The sequence below is a fragment of the Rhinopithecus roxellana genome, chromosome 1 (genome assembly GCF_007565055.1).
Source record: "Rhinopithecus roxellana isolate Shanxi Qingling chromosome 1, ASM756505v1, whole genome shotgun sequence".
Taxonomy (NCBI): Eukaryota; Metazoa; Chordata; class Mammalia; order Primates; family Cercopithecidae; genus Rhinopithecus; species Rhinopithecus roxellana.
In genome coordinates, this window is record NC_044549.1 from 34,813,658 (window position 1) to 34,831,852 (window position 18,195).

The 18,195-nt window shown below is 39.7% G+C and overlaps 1 protein-coding gene and 1 pseudogene across 2 annotated transcripts in view; both read left to right on the forward strand.

Moving 5' to 3' along the window:
- Nucleotides 1–17,558, forward strand: part of GRAMD1C (GRAM domain containing 1C) — a 111,805-nt gene extending 94,247 nt beyond the window's left edge. Inside the window, exons 12-18 of one of the 2 annotated variants that reach the window (XM_010361015.2) lie at nt 3,635–3,777; nt 4,546–4,649; nt 6,324–6,500; nt 8,139–8,196; nt 10,282–10,392; nt 10,633–10,738; nt 15,781–17,558. In XM_010361015.2, the coding sequence (XP_010359317.1) occupies nt 3,635–3,777; nt 4,546–4,649; nt 6,324–6,500; nt 8,139–8,196; nt 10,282–10,392; nt 10,633–10,738; nt 15,781–15,861 (780 nt within the window). In that variant the 3' untranslated portion in view covers nt 15,862–17,558. The remainder of the gene's footprint in view (nt 1–3,634; nt 3,778–4,545; nt 4,650–6,323; nt 6,501–8,138; nt 8,197–10,281; nt 10,393–10,632; nt 10,739–15,780) is intronic. The other variant, XM_010361016.2, reaches the window with a different exon arrangement.
- Nucleotides 940–1,379, forward strand: LOC104660612 (annotated as a pseudogene).
- Nucleotides 17,559–18,195: the final 637 nt, after the last annotated feature.

Consider the following 18,195-nt stretch of genomic DNA (forward strand, 5'->3'; position numbering starts at 1 on the left):
GCGCGCGCCACCTCGCCCTGCTAGTTTTTGTATTTTTTAGTAGAGACGGGGTTTCACCGTGTTAGCCAGGATTGTCTCGATCCTCCTGACCTCGTGATCTGCCCTTCTCGGCCTCCCAAAGTGCTGGGATTACAGGCTTGAGCCACCGCGCCCGGCCAAGACAGTTTCAATAAACAAATGGCAAGAAAAAAGGGATGAGAAACTGTTACAGGTTAAAAGAGACTTAAAAGGCATGTGTATCAACCCACTCCTAATTCAAACAAACCATTTGTTAAAAGGTATTTATAAGATTTCAGGAATTGTTTATTTTTTATGTATAGTAATGGTATTACAGCTGTGTATTAAAGAAAATCATATTTATTTTAAAAGAGATATATGGAAGAATCCATAAAGAGATATAGTGAAGTATTTATGGATGGCATTATATTGATGTCTACGATTTCCTTTAGAAGTCGTCTAGCCGGGCAGAGGATGGTGGCAGAGGCAGGGAATATGGGACGGAGGACAAAGGAAGCAAGACTGGGCAGGAGTTAGTGTTGCTGAAGCTAGTTAATGAGCTCATGAGGGTCATTATACTTCATTTCTACTCTTTCATATATTCAATTTGTTTTTTGTTTTTGAGATGGAGTCTTCCTGTCGCCCAAGCTGGAATGCAGTGGCATAACCTTGGCTCACTGCAGCCTCTGCCCCCCGAGTTCAAGCGATTCTCCTGCCTCAGCCTCCTGAGTAGCTGGGATTATAGACACATACCACCACGCCTGGCTAATTTTTGTATTTTTAGTAGAGACGGGGTTTCACCATGTTGGTCGGGCTGATCTTGAACTCCTGACCTCATGAACTGTCTGCCCCAGCCTCCCAAAGAAAATATTTTTTTAAAAAGAATACCACTTTTTTCCGGTTGCAGCGTGGTGCGGTTAGGTTCTCTAGTTCAGGCTCGCAGCCATGCCATCCAAGGGCCCACTGCAATCAGGGCAGTCTTCGTAGGCAAGAAGACAGCCACAGCTGTGGTGCACTGCAAACGCGGCAGTGTTCTCATCAAGGTGAATGGGCGGCCCCTGGAGATGATTGAGCCGCGCACGCTACAATACAAGCTGCTGGAGCCAGTTCTGCTTCTCGGCAAGGAGCGATTTGCTGATGTGGACATCCGTGTCCATGTGAAGGGTGGTGGGCACGTGGCCCAGATTTATGCTATCCCTCAGTCCATCTCCAAAGCCCTGGTGGCCTATTACCAGAAATATGTGGATGAGGCTTCCAAGAAGGAGATCAAAGACATCCTCATCCAGTATGACCAGACCCTGCTGGTAGCTGATCCCCGTCGCTTTGAGTCCAAAAAGTTTGGAGGCCCTGGTGCCTGTGCTCGCTACCAGAAATCCTACTGATAAGCCCATCATGACTATCAAAATTCACCTGTATAATAAACAGTTTTTGAGGGACTTTAAAGTTTCAAGAACTGTGAAAAAAAAAAAAAAAAAGAATACCAGGCCAGTTGTGGTGGCTCATCCCTGGAATACGAGCACTTCGAGAGGCCCAGGTGGGAGGATCACTTGAGACCACGAGTTTGAGATCAGACTGCACAACACAGTGACACTTTGTCTTTACAAAAAATAAAATTAACCAGGCATGATGGTGTGTGCCTGTAGTCCCACCTACTCAGGAGGCTGAGGCAGGAGGATCACTTGAGCCTGGGAATTTGAGATTACAGCGAGCGATGCTCTAGCCACTGCACTCCAGCCTGGGCAACAGAGCTAGACCCTGTCTCAGAAAAAAAAAAAAAAAAAAAAAGGAACACTACTGAAATCTGGTTTACAGAATTGTTGCAAGAGTTAGGGGCCAAATAACTAGATGGCTGCTTTGACACATGGGAAGAGACTGAGTTTTTGAAATTGAATACTGTACGAGGTATTTAATGCTCTTTATCTGTGACCAGAGTGGCAGTGTCTTACAGTGGAATGTGTGTTTAGCCAATTTGTGTTGAAGTATCTGATTTGCAAGTAGTCTGAAAACATCTCTTAACATCTGAACTAGTTGTGCTCTTCTAGTTTTGTCCATTATCATTAAAAAGAACATATTTCTATACCTTTAAACAATTCTTTTTTTTTTTTTTGAAACGGAGTCTCGCTCTGCCGCCCAGGCTGGAGTGCTGTGGCCAGATCTCAGCTCACTGCAAGCTCCGCCTCCCGGGTTCATGCCATTCTCCTGCCTCAGCCTCCCGAGTAGCTGGGACTACAGGCGCCCACCACCTCGCCCGGCTAATTTTTTTGTATTTTTTAGTAGAGACGGGGTTTCACCGTGTTAGCCAGGACGGTCTTGATCTCCTGACCTTGTGATCCGCCCGTCTCGGCCTCCCAAAGTGCTGGGATTACAGGCTTGAGCCACCGTGCCCAGCCTAAACAATTCTTAAAAGATTATCAAACATAAGAAAAGTCTGGTATTTTGGTATTGGGGAGTCTTTGAAAACTTTGGAACCCTTCCCCTGCCACCCCCTTAAAGGATAGGTAGAAAAGGTATGGCTAAAATGAGAAAGGTTTGGCCTGTGACCATTTAAATCCTGTTTAGGAAAAGCAGTGTTTTGTTTGGTTACTACCCTCCTTGACTTTTTTGGTGAAGGGTGGTTTTGTTGAACTTTGATTAATTTTGAGGTGGAATCTTTACTTCATTCAACTGATTTTTGAATTGTTTGCCTAACAGGAACACTTAAAACTCTGTAACTTACAATACACGTAAGAGATTATATGGTTTGTCCTCAAGCCTAAAAGAAAAAAACAATTTGATAATGAAATAAATGACACAGGGGCAGCAAATATGATTTCTGTAAGTCCCTTTCTCTCTTTAAGAGACATGGTTTCACTCTGTCGCTCAGGCTGGAGTGTAGTGGTGCAATCATAGTTCACTGCAGCCTCCAACTCCTGGGCTCAAATGATCTTCCCACCTCATTCTCCCAAGTAGCTGGGACTACAGGTGTGTGCCACCAAGCCCAGCTAATTTTTTCCTTTTTCTTTTCTTTTTTCTTTCTTTCTTTTTTTTTTTTTGGAGACAGTCTTGCTGTGTCTCGCAGGCTGGAGCACAGTGAGGTGATCTTGCTCACTGCAACCTCACCTCTTGGGTTCAAGTGATTCTCCTGCCTCAGCCTCCCCCCGAGTAGCTGGGATTACAGGCATGTGCCACCACACCTGGCCAATTTTTGTATTTTTAGGAGAGACGGAGTTTTGCCATGTTGGCCAGGCTGGTCTTGAACTCCTGGCCACAAGTGATCTGCGCACATCAGCTTCCCAAAGTGCTAGGATTACAGGCATGAGCCACTGCATCTGGCCTAATTTTTTATTTTTTAGGTTTTTTTTAGAGGCTGGGTGTTTTTATATTGGCTAGGCTGGTCTCGAATTCCTGACCTTAAGCGATCCTCCCACCTCGGCCACCCAAAGCGCTGGGATTACAGGCATGAGCCACCATACCCGGCCCTCTTTTTCTCAACTTATAGACAACAGAGTCAGCACGTAGGCTCTTCTAGCTTTGTATATAGGTTTCTCATGTCTTTTCTAAGTTTTGAGAAGGAATCCTAGTATACATGTTCTAAATTGGCAAGAAGATTCATATATTAACCATATACATACAAACATTTTTTATCTTATTTTGGCAGACACTGTATAAAGAAAGTCGGGAAGCACGATTTTATTTGGTAGATTCAGAAGTACTGACACATGATGTCCCCTACCATGATTACTTCTATACCGTGAACAGATACTGTATCATCCGATCTTCAAAACAGAAGTGCAGGCTAAGGTGAGCTGCTGTAAATGAGTATGTTAGGATAGGCTAGATTATATCCTGGTAATTTATTCATCCTGAATTCTTAGTAGTAGCTTTACACGACAGTTTTATTTCTTGCTCAAATTACATTTCCAACAGTGGTCAGCAGAGGAGTGGGACGTCTCACCTAAGGTCCCTGCTTGGTGAACGCTTTGACATCCGGAGCTACATGATCCAGAATATGTGTTGTTTCAGTTGCCACAGGAAGAGAAAGCTGTAGAATTGTGTACACAATCTATTGACCAGAACCAGTCATGTGACCTTGTTTAATGGCAAAGGGGCTGGGAGTTTTGTGGGAGTGCTCAGTGAGCAGTAATTGGCTCTGCTGCAGTGGGAAATGAGAAATGTCTGCATTACAGAGAGTGATAGACTTGGCCTAGTCTGGTTAATGTAGTTACTTTCACCTAGTGTATGACCACTAGAGACTTTTTATACAAGGAATTGAGAAAATTTAGTATTTATTTTGAGCCTTTATTGCTATTTAGATAAATAAAATTTAGGGCTAGAGAAAGGAAATAAGTAAAATGGCAAGTACTTAGAAGGAAAATTTGATGAAATTATTAGCGGCACACATTGATTTTTTAAAAATAAAAGTTACCAATGAACGCATTTTGTTTTATGATATTAATGACTTTGAATCTTTTTGGCTTTCCACTGAATACAATCTTACATTTAATTGTAACACAAATATAACTAAAGTCTGCTCTTTAAATAAATATTCTTTCCTTCTCATTCTACTAGAGTTTCCACAGATGTGAAATATAGAAAACAGCCATGGGGTCTTGTCAAATCTTTAATTGAAAAGAATTCCTGGAGTTCTTTGGAGGACTATTTCAAACAGCTTGGTTTGTAAATTTTTTTATTTATCTGTTTTTGTAAAGATGGGCTTTATTAACAAAATGGATTGATTCTTCATTTGGATTCGTAACAGGAAACTGGTCAATGATGTTGGAACGACTCCCACTACAGTGGTTCCCACTGTTCCACTTTTTCTGCCACTTAGGGAATTTCAAAACTTTTAATTTTCATTGGTCAAACACTTTTTTTATTTTTAATTTTTTTTTGAGATGGAATCTTGCTTTGTCACCCAGGCTGGAGTGCAGTGGCATGATCTTGGCTCACTGCAACATCCGCCTCCTGAGTTCAAGGAATTCTCCTGCCTCAGCCTCCGAGTAGCTGGAACTACAGGCACGTGCCACCATGCCTGGCTAATTTTTGTATTATTAGTAGAGACGGGGTTTCACCATGTTGGTCAGGCTGGTCTCGAACTCCTGACCTCATGATCTGCCCGCCTTGGCCTCCCAAAGTGCTGGGATTAGTGAGGCACCACCATGCCCAGCCGAACAAACACTGACATAATGCTTATTATATTCCAGACATATATAATAAAGTTCTATGTGCTTTACAAATATTAACTCATTTCATACTCAGAACAACAAGGTAGAATTATTATTTTTCATTTTATTAAAAAAGGAAATTGAAACACAGGGAGGTTTAGTGACTTTTATCAAGATCACACAGTTAAGAGCTCTCATACCCCTTTGCCTCTGTAAGGAGCCAAGGAGGCTGACTGCATAACCTGCTTATAGATATACACCTCTGCTGTCTAACCTCTGGGGAGTCCTCAGGGCCACCTTCCTTATCAGATGCAGCTTTCCTGGGCTTATACAGGCCCACTTGGCAATGGTAGTACATACATCTGTGGATTTGGTGGAGGTAGGTACTAGAGACTGACTGGAGAAAACGATACAGTGGTTCTCTTTGGATATTTCTTAACATATACATGGGAGAAATATATATATACACACACACACACACACACACATATGAGCATAATTTAAGTTTAGTTGAAGAAAAGCTGGTGGTCAGTCAACTCAAGGTAATTTAAGGCTTATCATCTAGTTAGCTGATAATTTTCCTTGCCTTTCTTCCTTGTCTATTTCACTATTAAATTCTTCATCAGGAGCAGAGAAAAATGAAACTCAAAAATTGGTTTGGCCCCTGAATAAGTTTCTAATAAAAAATTATGGCAGAGGAAAAGGTTGAAAATGATAAAAACGAGGTTTTTAGGTTGTTTACAGATTTTCTTTGCAGTGCTTCCTTTCTTGCAAACCCTTGTTGAAAATTAGAACTAGTATATGCTACTCCTTCCTGTAAGGTTGAGAAGTACCATAATCTGTCTTTGAAATCTTTCTAATGATCCAGTGTAAGTGGGTGGCCTGTTGTTTCCATAACTGAAATCATTACATTAATATGTATTAATAACATAGCACATGGCAGATTTGCTCTGATCATCTCATCATTTATTAATACACATTCTTCCTGGAATAATGAAACCTCATTATGGGGTCATTGTACTCTCTAAAGCTTTTCATTAAGTGTAAAATTTAAATCTAGGCCATAAGAACCTAAGGAATTCGTTAAAGAAAATTATCAAAAATAACCAGCAAAAACCAGTATCTTAAAGTTGAGGAGCTTTCCCCACTATCTAAAGATTGTTTTGTTTTTTTTTTTCTTAGAATCAGATTTGTTAATTGAAGAATCTATATTAAATCAGGCCATTGAAGACCCTGGAAGACTTACTGGCCTACGAAGGAGAAGGCGAGCGTTCAACCGAACAGCAGAAACAGTTCCTAAACTTTCTTCTCAGCATTCCTCTGGACATGTGGGCTTAGGTGCCAAAGGGGATATTACAGGTAGTTGTCACCTGGTAAACAGAGATGAAAGATTTGTACTTTAGTTGTAGGAAGCAGAATGTGCCTCTTGTTTGTAAGATATGTCAGGAGGTCTCCGTTTCTTCCCTCCTTTTTTGATAATGTTTATCAAACTCTGATTTCCTTAAAGATAACTAATATATAAGTATAAAGGAGCAGTTGCAAAATGGCAAGCATATAACCAATATATTTTATTTGGCCCATGTATCATTTTAAAAATTGGACATTAATTTTTTTTTAAAATTTTATCTATTTTTTCCAGATAGGGTCTCGTTTTGTTGCCCATGCTGTGTAAGTGGCACAATCATGGCTCAGTGTAACCTCGAGCTCCTGGACTCAAGTGAACCTCCTGCCTCAGCTTCCTAAGTAGCTGAGATTACAGGTGTGCACCACCACACCTGGCTAAAATTGGACCTTTTTATATAAAAACTCAGATCTGACAGCCCAGCACTGAAATCCCTTCATGGCAGCAGTTGTTTGGAGCATAGTAGTAGCTGCCCTGTTAGATTGTGTGTGCCCCAGCTTGCCACAGCCCCCACCACAATCACCACTCTGCCAACTTCTGAACCACTTTGCTCATTTATTTGCTGCCTAGCATTTATAGATACTCAATTTCCATGTTTGAGTGTACTGCTCTCTTAATCCTTATATACCGTCAGGGCCAGCCCAGCAAAACTGCAAAGATAAAATTGGACTTTCATTATCTTCATTCTCAATTTTGAACACATCTTACTTTTAATAACTGTTATTCTCTTCCTCTTGGAGGTATAAAACTGTCATAACTTCTCATCCTCTTACATTATCAGACCTTCCTTTGAGGCTTGTAGCTTAGTGTGACTATGTTTATCCACTATTTAAGATTAATGGCTGTTTAATTTTGGAATTTAACAGTTTGGGTAACAATGAATAAGCGATAATGTTTTATTTTGTTTTGTTTTTTAATGAGGGAAGCATTTACTGTAAGCCCAGTTCAAATATTATTTGGAGAGATAATTTGCTTATTGATTATTAGCTACTTAGTTATCAAGCATGTTGTATTGAATTGCTTATTTAATTTTAGAGTAATTTGCAATATAGGCCAAATTTAAGGAGTGCTGTAACTTTTCTCCTTGTAGATTTGTTTCATATTACTCAGGATGTCAGAAATTTAAAAAGGGGTGCAGGGAATTTACCCTAAATCACTTTGTCTTTACAAATAACTTTTAAAATTTCTTTTTCAGTTCTTTTCAAATGAGTATGAAATTTCTGTCAGTTGAGGGCCGGGTGTGGTGTCTCACACCTGTAATCCCAGCAGTTTGAAAGGCCGAGGTGGGCGGATCACTTGAGGTTGGGAGTTCGAGACCAGCCTGACCAACATGGAGAAACCCTGTCTCTACTAAAAATACAAAAATTAGCTGAGCACGGTGACGTGCACCTGTAATCCCAGCTACTCAGGAGGCTCAGGCAGGAAAATCGATTGAACCTGGGAGGCAGAGGTTGCAGTGAGCTGAGATCGTGCCATTGCACTCCAACCTGGGAAACAAGAGTGAAACTCTGTCTCAAAAATAAATAAATAAATAAATTGGATGAGTTGTAATCACAATTCTCATTCTAATGCAGCCTGTTTCTTGTGATCTACAGGAAAGAAAAAGGACATGGAAAACTATAACGTCACTCTTATTGTGGTGATGAGTATTTTGTAAGTATTTGTTGTGAATGCTTATTTTGCTTGTGTCAGCATTTATCTTTAACTAGTTTCCAAAAGAATTTGAATGTGTTTGTATATTATTGTGTAGAAATGACCACTATTTGACTATTGCTGGCCTATAAAAATAGCAATTTTATAGATTTCAGATTTTTAGCTTTATATATGATTTTAAGAATTGTTAAATTTGAGGAAATACAAAGTACTCATTCAATGAATGTTTTTATTTTTTAGCTAATCTGATTAATTTCTACCATCATAGGTTTTTATGGGGAGTTCCCTAAATTTAAAGGGAATATTGATATATACATGCTGGGGAAGTCCCAGTAATACTATTTTCCTCTGTTTGGTTGGACAAATGGTTCTTAGGTAACTCTGCTGGGCCTAAGAATCACTTGGGTGCTTGCTAAAATGCTGATTTCTTGACCCCTGTCTCAGAGATTGATTCAGTAATTCTTGAGTAGGCATCAGGAATCAGTATTTTAAAACATACACCCTAGGTTGTTCTGATGCAAGTGATATGAGCATTACCTGTTAAAAAATACTGGGACAAGTCTGAATCCCAGGGTATTCTATAGGAATCCACTCAGCCAGTCATATTTAGAATACTAATATCTCCGTGGCTCTATATGAATCTTGAGGCATTCTGTTAGATTTAATTGAATTGGTTCTGACTTAGTGATATATTGAAGGTGCTAAGTTTTTGGATTGGAGCTTCAATATTAGCTGGGTTTTTTTTTTCTTTTTTTTTTTTTTTTTTTTTTTTTTTTGAGACGGAGTCTTGCTCTGTCACCCGGGCTGGAGTGCGGTGGCCGGATCTCAGCTCACTGCAAGCTCCACCTCCCGGGTTTACGCCATTCTCCTGCCTCAGCCTCCCGAGTAGCTGGGATTACAGGCGCCTGCCACCTCGCCCAGCTAGTTTTTTGTATTTTTAGTAGAGACGGGGTTTCACCGTGTTAGCCAGGATGGTCTCGATCTCCTGACCTCGTGATCCGCCCGTCTCAGCCTCCCAAAGTGCTGGGATTACAGGCTTGAGCCACCGCGCCCGGCTGGGTTTTTTTTTTCTAATTATAGATTTCAGAACATAGAAGATGTTTGTTGTTCCTTTGGGCTTTATGGAAGATTTTTATGTTCTGCTTAAATCAGTTTTTTATGACAGTTCTGAATAGCAAATATTATCGGTGTTCTTTTGCATTACTTTACAGAAAATGTTTACTCAAAAGTTGGAATATTAATCTGTATACTATTTCAATGCCATAATAATTTCAAAGATTGGATTTTCTTGCTACTATCTTAAGTTTTTTAAAGTAAATCTTCTTGATGAGTAAAAGTGAATAAGGTCAAGTTAATATTTTAATAGAAAAAGTAGAGAGATATGATGCCACCTATATATTTGCATATATATATATAAAATGTATGTAACCATTTACTTGAAAGGCTGCTGTGAAAACCAATACAGTAAGTTCATTTAGCATGTAGCATTTTATATATGACAGCATTAATGTGTATTTGGGACTTGATGCTTCCTTTGTCCAAGATGAACTAGAATAATTTTTGCTGAATGGTAATTTTTTTTTTTTTTTTTTTTTTTTTTTTTTTTTTGCTGACTTCCACTGGGAATAAGAGATATATCATGCTCTACCTGAGATGAGCTACATATTGATCTCTATTTCCTTTTCTGAAAGGCAGCATTATGGGTGTGTAATTGCCTAAGCCAAAGGCACCCAAAAATAGATCCTAAAAGCTTATCTAGTAGATTTCAAAGCTGGTGGTCTCACATCAACACTGACTAGGATTCCTAGCAGATGGGAGAGATGTCACAGATACCCCAAACCTGTGAGTTAGGATTATTCGAGGACTTGTATTGTTTCTCTAATTACCTTCCATCTTTTCCCTCAACCTCCACTTAATACTTAAAAGTAATTATTTCATATAATGGGGATAATTGATTTAAATAATAATAACTAGAAAACAGTGTAGACAATATACATTTTTGAAGCTTTTGCATGTATATTCTGCATTAGCAATGCTTTAGGTCTGGAAAAGTGTGGATTAACAGATATAATTTGCTCTGCCTAGTGTGTTGTTATTAGTTTTGTTGAATGTGACACTGTTTCTGAAGCTGTCAAAGATAGAACATGCCGCTCAGTCCTTTTACCGTCTCCGCTTCCAAGAAGAGAAATCTTTAAAGTAAGTCTTTTTCCCCCGACCTGTATTCACCATATTATTTCAGTAATTCTTTAGTTGCAGAAAAATTAATTTCAGTTTGAGATTGTGGTCTGCTAACTATCCTGTAGCCACAAACGGCCTGTTTTTTGTTTGTTTAATTTTGTGTTTTGTTTGCAAATTTATGGGGCTCTGATGATTTCTGGAAATGAAAAAAGATCAGAAGCTATTCTCCACATTTTGAAGATGGTATTTTTCTTTCAGTTTAGCCTCTGATACGGTGTCAAGAACAGAAAATATTCAGAAGAATAAAGATCAGGCCCATCGTTTAAAGGGAGTGCTCCGAGACTCCATAGTGATGCTTGAACAGGTAGGCAACTTGATACATCACAATACTTAGTACCTTCGTCCCAGTATGAATCAGTTGCTCTTCTGTGTATGAGAGAATATTTACCCTACTGTTGTTTGAAAAAATCTCCCTGCTAGAGCCAACTACCCCTGCCAGTCTCTATTAGGCAAGGGTATTATGTTTACTGTGTAGTCACTTTTGTTTATTTATTTATTTACCAAATTGGGGTATACAATATACACTGTTGTATATCCTCTTTTTTCAATTAGTAATATATTCTGAAGATGTTTCCATATCAGCGTGTATATATCTACTTCATTTTTATTGATCCTTCTAAATAAAATTCGATGTGTAATATTAAGCTCTTTTTATAGGAATGGTAGCTATTATATACACTGTCCATTATTTTACTTTTATCTATTAACCACATATCTTGGAGATACTTCCATCTCAGTATATAAAGCACTACCCCTTAACAGTTGCATAAGATTCAACTGTATAAATGTGCCATAATTATCTTACTAGTATTTTTACTACTATTGCCAATTTTTTTTTACTAATATTTACAGACATTTAATCCCCCTATTTTCTGTTTATAAATCTCTCAGAATCTTTATTCACGTACATACTCCACTGATGAGGCCTTCTGATGGCTCCAGTCAGGTCCAGTAGCCTTCTATGCCTGGTGCATAGCTATCATCCTGGGGTTCCTATTGTCTATGTGTGTCTTCTGTTTCCTGTATCCTGTGTTTTCCTTTCTTAGTTTCCTTCCTCCTTTTAATGGAGCACATCCAACAGTAGCTTCCTGAGAAAGATAATTTGTAGGTAAATATTTTAAGAGTTCACCTAACTGAAAATTTTTCATTCTACTTTTTCTCTTGCTTATAAATGGTTTGGCTAGAACTTTGAAGGCACTGTTCCATTATCTTTTGGTTCCAGTATTGCTATTGAGAATTCTGTGGCTAATAACACTCTTGATTCTTTAATCTGGAAACTTTTGCCTATAATTCTGGAAGTTTTCCTGAGTCATATAGTTGATTATTTCCGCCCCTCATTTTCTCTCTCCTGACCTTCTACAACTCCTGTTATTCAGATGTCAGCCTTCCGTTGGATGGATTGTGCAATATTCTTACCTTTTCTTTCCATCTCTTAGTCTTTGTGTTCTACTTCTGGGATATTTTATCAATTTTATCTTCAAATTCTTCTATTGAGTTTTTCAGTTTTTGCTAACAAATATTCAATTTCAAAGAGCTATTAATTTTCTGAATGATTTCTTTTCTTTGTGGTGTTGCAATTTTTTTTTTTTTTTTTAGACAGAATCTCGCTCTGTCGCCCAGTCTGGAGTGCAGTGGCACAGTCTCAGCTCACCACAACCTCTGCCTCCCAGGTTCAAGCGATTCTCCTGCATCAGCCTCCTGAGTAACTGGGATTACAGGCACATGCCACCATGCCTGGCTAATTTTTGTATTTTTAGTAGAGATGGGGTTTTGCCATGTTGGCCAGGCTGGTCTTGAGCTCCTGACTTCAGGTGATCCACCCACTTTGGCCTCCCAAAGTGTTGGGGTTAAAGGCATGAGGCACCGTACCCGGCCATTTTTTCTTTTTTTTTTTTTTTTAGACAGAGTCTTACTGTGTCACCCAGCTGGAGTGCAGTGGCATGAACATGGCTCACTGCAGCCTTGACCTCCTGGGCTCAAGGAAACCTCCCATCTCACCCTCCCGTAGCTGGAACTTCAGGTGTGAGCCACCATGCCCAGCTAATTTTTGCAGTTTTTATAGAGACAAGGTTTTGCCATGTTGCCCAGGCTGGTCTCAAACTCCTGGGCTCAACAGACCTGCCTGCCTTGGCCTCCCAAAGGGTTCGGATTGCAGGCATGAGCCACTGCTCCCCGCTGCAATTTTTTTTTTTTTTTTTTTAATGGCTACAATATCTTTATCTCTCTGAAGATTTTACTGATAGTTAAATTTTTTAAATTTTCTTCTGGCCTACTCATTTTCCATCAAGATCTTCCCCCCATTTAATTTCTATCTTTAAGGCTAGAGAATTTTAGTGTTTGGTAGCCCTTGGTTATCTTCTTGTGTGGATCTGAAGCTCTTAACATATGGATTGGGCTGGTGTACCCCAAAGTTCTCTGTAGATCTGGCTGGGCTCTTGGCTGAGAAATCCTAGTATCAGCATCTTTGGGTCAGTTTCCACAGAGAAGACTCCTCCAGTCTCCCACCTGGTGGATTTAGGGCTGGCTGCAGCATTTTAGGAGCTGAGCAGAAGAGGGATAGGGGAAGGAAAGGCAGAAAGGATGGTCCCAGGATTCAGTATATACTTTTTCAGGTATTACCCTTGTTTCTGGTATATACTGCTATCCTTAACAATGCCTTAGTGTCCCTCAAGCCAGGCAACCAGAGACCCTCTGTTTTATCCTGCACAGAAAGTAAAATTCCAGACTTCTGCCTAGGTAGTAAGAAAGGTCAGATGCCAAAAGTTTCAAGCAATCCTTCTTTATTCTCGCTTCCAGAGATTCCTGGTCATTAACACCTGAGCCTTTTGAGGATTATTTGGGGTTAATTTTGTTGGTTCTCAGCATTCCCTACTTTTACTTTTTCGATTCAGCGTTTCTAGGCCTGCCAAGTCATCCGTCTGCTTTCCAGTTTCCAAAGTTGCATTACTGTTGTCTCCTTTTCCATTCTCCTTGCCCTTACAGGTTTATGCCTTTTTAAAAATCTCTTTATTAGTGGGGTTTGAGGGAGCAAAGTTGGGTATGTGTATTTATTCCACTCATTCACTCTTCAGCTCACTGCTGCCTGGTATTCTTCCCCCGTGCTTTCCCCAACTAATGTTGCTTGAGCGAAGGTCCCCAGTGACATCTGGCTTGTAAAAAGAATGTACCCTTTTTCAGTCTTCACCCTACAGTGTCAGCGTTTGACAGAGCTAAACACTTCTTTCTTGATATGTATCTAATCTTGCTTTCTTTAAAACCATTAAAAACATCTTTTTGTGATATATTTTATTCACATACAATAAAAGTTTTTATTCACAAGGATGTGCAACCATCATCACTAATTCCAGAGCATTTTCATAACCCCACAAGAAAATCTGTACACATTAGTAGTTACTTCCCATCCCTCACTCCCCTTGACCGCTGGCACCCACTAATCTAATTTCCATTACTATGGGTGTGCCTATTCTGGACATGTTATGTAAATGGAATAATACAGTATGTGGTCTTTTGAGATTGGCGGCTTCTTTCACTTAGAAAAATGTAAAACTAATTTTGCTAGTTAAAAACATCTCCTTGGCCAGGCACAGTGGCTCACACCTGTAATCCTAGCACTTTGGGAGATTGAGGTGGGCGGACTGCCTGAGCTTGGGAGTTTGAGACCAGCCTGGGCAACTTGGTGAAACCCCGTCTCTACTAAAATACAAAAAATTAGCTGGGGGTGGTGGCGGGCACCTGTAGTCCCAGCCACTCGGGAGGCTGAGGCAGGAGAATTGCTTGAACCCAGGAGGCGGAGGTTGCAGTGAGCTGAGATCCGGCCACCGCACTCCAGCCTGGGCGACAGAGCAAGACTCCGTCTCCAAAAAATAAAAAAAATAAAAAATAAAAACATCTCCTCTGCCTGACTTCTTCCTGGCCCAAATGCTCCAGGGCTCTGTGTTAGGTTCTCTTCCCTTCTCTATTACTCTCCCTTTAGGTGATCTTATTCACACCCCTAACTTTAACCACACGTTCCAATGACTCCTGTCTTAGTCCATTTGTGCTGCTATAACAAAATCCTGGAGACTGGATAATTTATAAAGAACAGAAATTTATTGCTCACAGTTCTGGAGGCTGAGGATTCCAAGATTAAGGTTCTGGCATGTTTGGTGGCCAACTGGCAGAAGGGACTGAAGGACAAAAAAGCGGACTGTTTAGTTCCCTGAAGCTCTTTTATAAGAGCACTAATACATTCATAAGAGCCCTCATGAGCTAATCACCTTCCAGAGGCCGCGTCTCTTCATGCTGTTGCATTGGGGATTCAGTTTGAACATGAATTTTGAAGAGGATACAAATGTTCAGATAGCAGCAACTCCCAAGTACATATCTCTCACCTCAACCTGAGCTCTAGACTCATACAGTCACTTGCCTACTTGGCATCTTCACCTGTATAACTGACAGGATTCCCAAACTGATTATGTCCAAAATGTAAATCAATTTTCCTCTAATCCAAAACCTAATTCTTTAGTGGGTCTCATTTCAGAAAATGATGCTGCTATCCACCAGTTGCTCAAGTCAAAAACTTAATAAAATATCTAAGTATATATTTATGTATGTGATTATTTGTTTTATTAATAGTTCTGAATCCCTGACTAGTCTGTAAGCTCCATGAAGGACAGGACAGTGCCTATTTGGTTCTCCATTGTATATCCAGTGCTTTAGAACACTGCCCAACATGTAATAGGCAAACAACAAATATTTGTTGAATGAATGAATACAAAACAAAAAGGGTACGACATAATGCCTGCTCTTAAGTTGCATACAATTTTCTTAGAGAAATGAGCTGTCCAGGTGTATTGTTAACGACCAAAATTACAAAATTCAGTGTCAAAGTGTTAAGTAGTAAGGATAATGCTTTGGGAGTTTAGAGGCAGAATGACTGGGGAAAACTACATGAAGAGTGTGAATATGAGTAAGTTTTAGATAGGTGAAGAACATGAGGGTAAGAGCATGCAAAGGCACTGAAGCGAAACTTGAGTTGTTTAGGGGATAGTGAGGACACCACTGCAACTTCAGAAACCGTTTAGGAAAACAAGTCTGTCACTACGCTTAATTTGATGAATGGACCTATTGGGAGGTAGACTGTGTAGTAGCAGGAAGAAGTACAATACTCCAGCAAATGGGAAGAACTCTGTAGCAATCATACGGATACCCCAAAGAATCAGGTATTTTGTATTTAATGTTTTATTTGTGCATTGGTATAAACAAAACTATATTAAGTGTCACTGTAAATTTTGGGCATAAAAAATAGAAATTTTCAAATCTGATTAGAAAAATTAATCTGATTTTAAAAATTAATTTTGTTTACAGCTGAAGAGCTCACTCATTATGCTTCAGAAAACGTTCGATCTACTAAATAAGAATAAGACTGGCATGGCTGTTGAAAGCTAGTGATCTGAAGGACTGAAACCGCAGAGATACTTGGAACTAAAAGAAAATACCTGGAAGAAAACCAGACGAATGAAGGATTTTGGCATAGAACATTTCTATGTTTTTTCATTATTGAGATTTCTAATATGAACATTTCTTTCAGTAACATTTATTTGATAATTAGTTTCTGCTGGCCTTAAGAATCCATCTTTCACTTCTTATAGATATTTTTAAGCTGTGAATTTCTTCAGTGAACCATGAAGTATATTGGAGAACTGAATTTCTCTGATAAAAAAAGAAAATGACACACCCTGAACTGAGTGGTATGGTCTCATTTCTACAGTGAAGTCTGATGCTTTGTTAGCACAGAATCAGTACATGTCCAATAGGCTGCTTTCATAACTGAGATAAGACCAAGAGGATAAAGAGGACAATATAAGAAGAAACCTCTATGTCATTACTGATTTTAAAGGTCCTGTTTTCAGACATATAACATTTCCAGGTTTGTGTACTGTAAATATTATAATGTCTTCATTTATTTAGCATGCAAATTTAATAGTCAAACTTTTTGAATCTGCATGTTGATGATGATTATCAGAAAGGATCTTCTGCCATGTTGTATCTTGATGAAAGAAATAGTTGTTTTTTCTTAAGGTAACTATCAGAGGTGGGATTATCTTGCCTCCTCACGTAGGATACCAAAAGGAAGAACCGTCCTCTGAGTTTTAAAAACCAGAAGGTTATGTTAAAATCTGAGCATTCAGTGACAGATCGAATGCCTACTTGAACAAAGATTGGCTTCAGCTTAGCAGTCTTTCCTGGTGGAAGCAACCCATCTGGTTGAAAATAATTTGTGTACTTTCAGTAACCATGTATGGCTTCCTTCTTTATGTATGTGTGTGACTTGTTTTGGTTGGTAAGTTATAAGCCAGACATAAACTTTAGCTCTTTAATAAAACCTTCTGGGGCACGTATGTCCCATTACAAGTGTACTGACTCTGAAGTTGTAACTCAGATACACGCTTTGGCTCTTTCATAAAAAGTTTTTATGCATGTGTCTCCATACAAGTGGCTCATTAAAATAAGAACTTTGTAAACTGACTTAAAATCAGATATTTTTTCAAGAGTTAGGGAAAGTTGAAGTGTATTACTGTTTTGTCTCTTGAGCCCTTTCTCTGGGGAAAAAATACATATATATCTATATACATATATATGTATATAGATATAATGTATCTACATTCTTACTGTTTGAACAACTATTGCCTTTAATTAAATGTTTCATTTTTCCCCAGAGTCCCCAAAGCCACATGGCATTATTATAGTAATTTTTGAGATGCCTGTAGACAATGAAAGTATTGACTCCGTTAGAGGGAAAATGGGTTTCTCTGGGTGAATTCCAACTAAGCATACCTAGGGGTATCAGTGAGCCTACCTGGGTTTGTATTGTTTTGGTAAGGATTTATGTAGTGTCTGGCTGTGAGCAAGAATGAGTGGATTATAAACTTGAAGATTTCTCTGTTAAAGTTACAAAAATGATCAACAAACAATATTTTTGTGATGTTTCTTTAAAAGTTGTATTTTATAACATACCTCAAGGAAGATTACCAAAGTAAGTTGCTTTATTAAATTAAGACTAAATTAGTATGGATGCAGAATTCAATTAATAAAATTTGAGCCTGTTACGTAAATTGAATATCAATAAAATAAAAAATTTCTGAGTTGTATTTTCTTTTTCTACTGAAAACTACAAAGCCTGCGGTAGTGAAACGTGGACATGGGCCTACACTCCTTAAAGAAATTTTGTGCAATAAAAAAACCCAAAAAGGACTCTCATCTCAGGGCAGTTTCATCTCAAATACGCAGACGACTGGAACAAAAGTACTAACGAGGCCTGCTGGTCCAATGTAAAGGCTGCTAGCCAGAAATCATGAAAACGAACAGGTTGCTAAATGAACAGATCCGGCGGCAGTGATGGGCCTTTAAGAGAAGGTCAGCGAAATTGGGGGAGGTACTTGGATAACATTTTGCGGTGGAGAGCTCCCCCACCGCCTGTTGCCGGCGTCTGAATGAAGGCTGGTCGCTCCACGGTCTCACGTAGTTCGGAAATCCTCCGGGTTCCCGGGTTTCCCGTATTTCCGTCTCCGTACCTCGCCCGCACCCCGGGGCTCCGGAGGCTGTCCCACCGACGCGCCGCCCGCCGGCACCGGCTGGGCTCGGCTGCAGCCTCTGGGGCGGGGCGTGGCGGGGCAGGCCGGAGGTGCGGGACCCGCCTCCTGCCCCTGCCTCCTAGACGCGCTCTCCCGAGCCGGTTTTCCCCTAACCAGCGCCAGGGCCGCGGGCCAGGAGGAGGAGCCT